The 6,812-nt window shown below is 32.7% G+C and overlaps 1 protein-coding gene across 1 annotated transcript; it reads left to right on the top strand.

The window, feature by feature from the left end:
* The first annotated feature begins 2,173 nt into the window (after window positions 1–2,173).
* LOC131842378 (MICOS complex subunit Mic10-like) lies at window positions 2,174–6,255 on the top strand. The gene is made up of 3 exons (XM_059190918.1): window positions 2,174–2,412; window positions 3,312–3,480; window positions 6,156–6,255. Exons 1-3 carry the CDS (start codon window positions 2,340–2,342, stop codon window positions 6,166–6,168), a joined length of 255 nt encoding a protein of 84 aa, XP_059046901.1. The 5' UTR covers window positions 2,174–2,339; the 3' UTR covers window positions 6,169–6,255.
* The last annotated feature ends 557 nt before the right edge of the window (window positions 6,256–6,812 follow it).

The following is a 6,812-nucleotide window of genomic DNA, read 5'->3' as shown; positions in this document are numbered from 1 at the left end:
TTTTAGATTGTGTTACTATCACAATTCACGCCTATGAAAATGCTTCAAGCAACAGAGAGTTGAATCTGTTCGTCTCAAAAACATAAGATAGGCGTCTGGTCGATACTATACAATTAAAAAAAAACATTATTATTATATGAATTTATAAAAGATGCGTCGCGGTCTTATATTTTAATAGCTTTTGCTCGCGGCTTCGCTCGCATTAATTTATCCCCTTAGAGGTGGAATTTATCAAAATTCTGATCGGATGGCTACATCATAGTAGCTTTATGCAAGCAAAGTCTCAGCCCGATCGGTTTAAATTTGACGAAGTTTCATATAAAATTTCATCCCCTATTTTATCCCCTTGGGGATAGAATTAATCAAAATCTTTCTTAGCGGATGCCTACGTCATAACATCTACCTGCATGCCAAATTTCAGCTCGATCCGTCCAGTGGTTTGGGCTGTGCGTTGATAGATCACTATGTCAGTCACCTTTGAGATAACTCAAAGGTGACTATATATATAAATATATTTAGATAACCTGACTATGGCCTCTATGATAGAAATTCGAATCCACTGTCCTGTGATGGAAACACCGTTAATAAACCAAATTAATCCGTGATGTGATGATTAGCATATAAATAAAAAACCATTTAGACAGTCGTAAATAAATAGTAATTATACATTTCAATGATGAATCATTACATAGTATAAAACAAAGTCGCTGTCGCTGTCTGTCTGTCCCTATGTATGGTTAAATATTTAACACTACGCAACGGATTTTGAAACGGATTTTTTAAATAGATAGTTAGTAGTTATTGAAGAGGCAGGTTTATATATATATATATAATACATGTACACCCGTGCGAAGCCGGAGCGAGTAGGTAGTCATGAATAAAATAAATTAAAACATTTTGTTCTAAAACTAATAAAAATAAACTGAAAAACCAATGTGGTCTGTTTATCACTAGGGCTATGAAAAATTGTTTACATCCTATCCTTTTATTAGACCTACTGATACACACAATGTTTTATAAGAATCGGTAAAGTCGTTTCAGAGCAGTTTTGTTACAAACACTGTGACATGTGAATTCTATATATTACTACAATAATATATAATATTATAAACGCAAATGTTTGCGAGTATGAATAGATGTTTGTTACTCTTTCACGCAAAAACTACTGAACAGATTTTGATGAAACTTCACAGTAGTATAGCTTATATATCCGAATAACATATAGGCTATAATTTTAAAAGATATTACGTAAATTGGGCGAAATATAACAACAATAAATGTCAAGTAAGTGTGATGGCAATGTAATACATAATTAGTGTAACATGTACTTGACTCTCAACTCGCATTATCAGCAAACAATCTCGATTGAAACTGTAATTGGCTATATTAATTGTCTATAAGCTTACGGCTCTCCGTAAAGCATATAAGCTCATTCAACGTAATTCCACTTCAATTAGCTGGTTTCAAACTACTGTCGATAGATCCTTTTATATATGTATATATATATACTACTAGCTCTCTCTGTTCCGCCTCAAAATTAAATATGTCAAAGGTTTTTAGAAGTTTAGTTATGTAATACATTTCTGAGCGCATCCTGTAAAAAAAAATGTTATTACTATTTTACAAGCAATTTCCTCATATTTTATCACCGTTTAAACCTTCCTTGGACTTCCACGAATATTTTAAGATTAAAAGGAGACTAACGAACAGTAATTTCACTACACATCCTACACATCCTATGTGGTTGTAGCCCACTCATGCATAAACGAAATATCTCCTTTGGAAAGTTTACACTCTTTCCCGAGGAGATAAAAACCATCGCTCCTAAGAATATCCTTCAATTCTTGTCCCTGACGGGTCTAGGTAGCGAACTTTAAAAAAGGGCGAGCACAATAGATCTAGGTAGGTCGTAGTGCTACAAGTGCTACAAACATCTGACAATAGCCCAAACAACCCAATAAATAAAAAAAAATAGAGATCAGTGGAGGAAGAAGACATACTGTGCCGACCACAAATAATGGGATAAAAGCAAGGCAATGATTGTAACTTAATCAATATTAATGAAGATTGTACAAGAAGAATTAATTATATAACTAAAAACTTCATTTGCGAAGTTGATTAGCAAAACTGGCAGGTAATAATAAAAAAAGATGAAATTCCTAAACGTGACATTACTAGTCAATCAGTTGTGAAGTGTTCAAAATTTGTTTTGTGGTTTTGTGAAATTTTAGCATTAAAAAAGACTATAGTTTGTACTATTTTTTTTAGAGATAAGTGTTTATTTATCGATCGGCAATGTATTTTACAAGTGGATCGCAGTTCGGCACGTAGAGTGGGAAATGACTAAACCGGATAATAGGGATTTCGAGGATAGGTACACGGCTTGTTTCGTTGATTTTGGCATTAAAATTGGTAAGTTTATAAATACATACAATTACGACACTTATCCTAGATGGGATAGTCAGAGGCATTGTCAACTGTCGATATTTTGGTGACCGTAACACTTGACATTTGTAGAATTCGCTGATATATTTCAAACTCAACGTGTTAGTGGCGAGTCTACCGCACTCGTTACGATTAGTTTTTTGACCGGAATGACGGAATGATGATATATTTTAAATTCAACTTGGTAGATCCGAGCCTACCACCCTTTGTCGGATAATTTTTTGACCGGGATGACCGGAGAGTTAGATCTTTAAATTGATATACAGCCTATCACCTTTTCTCGGATAATTTTTTGACCGGAATGACGGGAGAGTCCGAAGTTTCAATTGACATACAAAGCACTTTCTTTGGTGTCGACAAGATTGGATCCCACGTACAGTGGGGTGTAATTCAAGGTAGTCTCCCACTAGGCTAGGAGGCTGTCATGTGATAAATTTATTACAATGTTTTATGTTACTAGTTAATTGTTATCAAATTAAATCTAATTTTAATATCTTTATTACATGAATAAAGGATTATATGACATATATACTGTCAGTTTGGAGTGCTTTCAAGTCAAAAAGAACTGACAGGAACTTCAAATGAGCTTGTACATACTTATAGACTACAGATTTATTTTTAAATTCAATAAGGGGGTATATACTGACCACTAGTGTGTGTTATTTTTGGAATGTAATGTAATCAATATTTAAGATAGAAGACAAAATTTGTTTTCAAGAGTACGTCATCAGTACCCATAGCACAAGCTCGACTCCGCTTGGGACTAAAAGGCACTGTGTAAATTGTCCTGATATATTATTATTATTTCTTACATATGAAGATTAGGATTATCAGTGATATGCTTAAAATATGTGTTCCTTTGGTAGCCGCCGGCCTTCTCATTGGTAGTATGATGGGCAGCTTCTTCCTAAAAGGCGTCAGAAGGTGGCCCATGTACATCGGCGGAGGGATCGGCGTCGGCATGGCCTACACCAACTGCGAGAACAGCCTGAACAGCTTCTTACTGTCCATGGATCCTAAAGTTTGCGTCATAAAGTGAGTTTGTCCCCTGTACTATAAAAAAATATGATTTTATACAAATCGTCGTCGTGATACAATTCATTTACGCCAATTTTTAAATTTCAGTTAAATCTGTTTAGTCCTTAAATGGCAACAGACAGACACACTATGGCATTTATAATACTAGCTGTTACCCGAGATGTTATCAGTACAGACTTTCATCCCTTATTTAATCCCTATGCATTTTATGATATTTTTAAAATTGCAGGACAATTCGTCATACCATTTACCTTCACATCATATTTCATTATTATCCTTTCAGACGTTTAGTCATAAAAAGCTAACAAATAGACAGACCGACAGATAGACTTTTACAATATTAGAAAATATAGGAAATGAAAAGTAAATAGTTTTTTTAATATAGTATGTCGTATAGTAAACAGAAATATCACAAACAATTTATTGTCATTTCTTCTTGATTGAAACTATTTCCGGAACTGAGCAAAAAGGTACTTAATTATATTTTTAAATAACAAAAGTATTTAAAAATAAAATTAAGTACCTTGTATATAAAATATTATGCAAACTAAAAATCGTTAATTTGACGACAATGTTCCCTACTGAGAGAAATTAGTCCCAGATTGAACTGCTTTTCAATCGGACAATAGAACTGGAACCAATTATGTCTATAAAATACTAAAAGAAGCACTAAGAGACAATGGCGGACGGTAAAATGGTAGTCCACATTGTAAAAGATTGTAAATAATGAAATGGTACATTGTGATCGATATAGAACTCAAAATACATTGTAAAGTGTAAATGAGTTGAAATATCGGTTGTTGGGTTTACAAATAGGGTTGTCACATGTACACCGGTATACCGTATAGTTTTTTAGTGGGTAAAAATCCCAGACACCCACTCTTCATCAATCCGGCAGGATTACAAGGTTTTAAATTTGTTTAAATCATTATAAGATTCATAAAATAAATCCTGGACAATTTACACAGCATCAATTAGTCCCAATTTAGAGCTTATATTATGGGTAGTAGATAATTAATAGGAATATTACAATATAGATAAAAAAACACCCAGATCTATAGCAAATGAACCCGCGACCATCGAAAGTAAAGGAGTAAGCTAAACCGTTATACCACCGGAGCCGTCAAAAGGTGTCGTCATATTCTTATTATATTCATACAATGTACTAACAAGATATGAACTGAAATTAAATAGTTTTTAACCAATTTAATATATTGACCACATTGACTAATTTATCATTGTTGTCTGTTGGACTCTGGGTTTTAAAGAAAGCTAATTAATTATTTTCTCTGTCTATTTTTTATTTTTAGGAAGATTACCGCTGTAGTTTTACATGTTACTGAGTTGTCCTACGTCAATCTTCATCAATACTGTTACAATATTTTGCTCATGATCCAAATTTAATTATCTGAACCTGTCGAGTTATAGTTATACAAACAAATAGATTATTATATCTACAAGGGTATGTACATATAATTTGAATAAAACATGTCTTTAATATCTTCATGTAATACATTATCAAAAAAGATTAATTGAAAATAAAGCAGAACGAATTATTTATTAAAAAAAGTTTAGTGAGGTGATAACCCTTACCTAAATCTATAATCTTTAAAAGAAACCAAACGGTCAATAGTGAAGACGTTATTCTTGGGCTATTCATCAAAACAGCAGGACACTTCCCTCTGCAATTCTTTGTCTAGCGTCTAAAGGTCACTTACTGCCGCTACCATTGAACCTTTTACGGTGTCCGCTTCTATAATTCTATAGGATTTGGCACCGCCTTTTGCTTTATTATTCGAAATCGCCTCGTTGTTTGCAAACGTACCGCCTCTATATTCTACACCACCCACAGTGTTTTTCGAAATACTTGCAACATCATCTTCTATTTCATTATCATTCCTCTCTATATTAATGTAAAGTTCAAAATTGACTGTTACGTTTATAAAATGATTGTCTGTCGGTAAATCGTCACTGTTGTTTGATACATTTTTATTCGGCGCAACGTTTCAATCGTTTGTGAGTCATAGCTTTGAAGTCCGGCGCATTTGTATGGCTTTTTTAAATGTCAATTACAATTTGGTTTTGAAATTGTACCCAATTCGCAGGTAGAGCTCCAGTATGTAGACGATACAGCTTCAGGCAATTTGTTTGAAACAATACCTTTATGCGCAGTGCAGTTTTAATTGGAGTATGTCAATGATATTGAATTTGTAAGGTTTTAAAATTTTGTTTGGACTTTATTTCATTTCAAGTTTCAAGACCATTATGCTCTTGGTTCTCATTTCAAATAGATACAAAAAATTGCACCATATTTCTGATAATATCACTTTATCATTAATTGTTATGTATATATATATCTTATATATAAAATTCTCGTGTCACAGTTTTCGTTCCCATACTCCTACGAAACGGCTTGACCGATTCTCATGAAATTTTGTGAGTGCATTGAGTAGGTCTGAGAATCGGCCAACATCTATTTTTCATCCCCCTAAATGTCAGGGGTAGTCCACACCAAAATTTTTTTTTTATTTTAAGGCAAAACAACGTTTGCCGGGACAGCTAGTATATATATATATATATCTGTAATGCAAATAAATAATTAACTTACATGCTTGCAGCTTTAAGCTATGACTAACTACACTGGTGTGTAATTAATTTTTTTTTTATTACAGAAAACAACCTTGATGTGAGTGGACGTGTTATCGACAAATATACAAACCGTGTTGTAAAAATGTAATTTTTATTGTTTAAAAATAAAGTTAACATTTTAAATAATTATCCTAATTAATATCTTGTTTATTATTTGTTAATATATCTTCAAAACCACAATAAGCATTAAGACAGGATAGGTCGGATTTTAAGATATTTTTATTATAAATTAAATTGTGTTATATATTGTCCCATAGGTGGGCAAAGTTTCCCATTTCCTACATATTATTTCGCTTGTATGGACAAGTTGAAGACAAATACACATATGTGCCTACAATTAAGCCTAGATTACTAAATGTAATATTTCTTTTAGATTTTAGTAGTAATCTAGGCTTAATTGTAGGCACATATGTGTATTAATAGACTTTGTCCAAAGTCACCACAGTTCGCTGTTCTATTACAGCCGCTATATAGTTTTCTTAGAAAATTGTTATCAAATTCAAATTCAAAATCATTTATTCATGTAGGACATTTTAGCCGCTTATGAACGTCAAATTTTTACATTATATTTTTAATTTTTTTCCTACGGTCCAGTTCGGTATATAGATTCAAGTTCGGTATATAAATTGAGAAGAACTGGCAAGAAACTCAATAGAATTTTTTTTTAAAAGCCAGTTTAT

Source organism: Achroia grisella, unplaced genomic scaffold (assembly GCF_030625045.1).
Source record: "Achroia grisella isolate CSIRO2021 unplaced genomic scaffold, CSIRO_AGI_Agris_v1 utg2167, whole genome shotgun sequence".
Lineage (NCBI taxonomy): Eukaryota > Metazoa > Arthropoda > Insecta > Lepidoptera > Pyralidae > Achroia > Achroia grisella.
This window is presented reverse-complemented; position numbering and strand designations above follow the sequence as displayed.

What these genes read in the sequence shown, in the direction of transcription:
- LOC131842378 (XM_059190918.1), top strand. Translation starts at nt 2,340, where the DNA reads ATGACTAAACCGGATAATAGGGATTTCGAGGATAGGTACACGGCTTGT. An exon ending in TGATTTTGGCATTAAAATTG is followed by an intron (nt 2,413 to 3,311) that starts GTAAGTTTATAA and finishes TTCCTTTGGTAG; the next exon opens with CCGCCGGCCTTCTCATTGGT.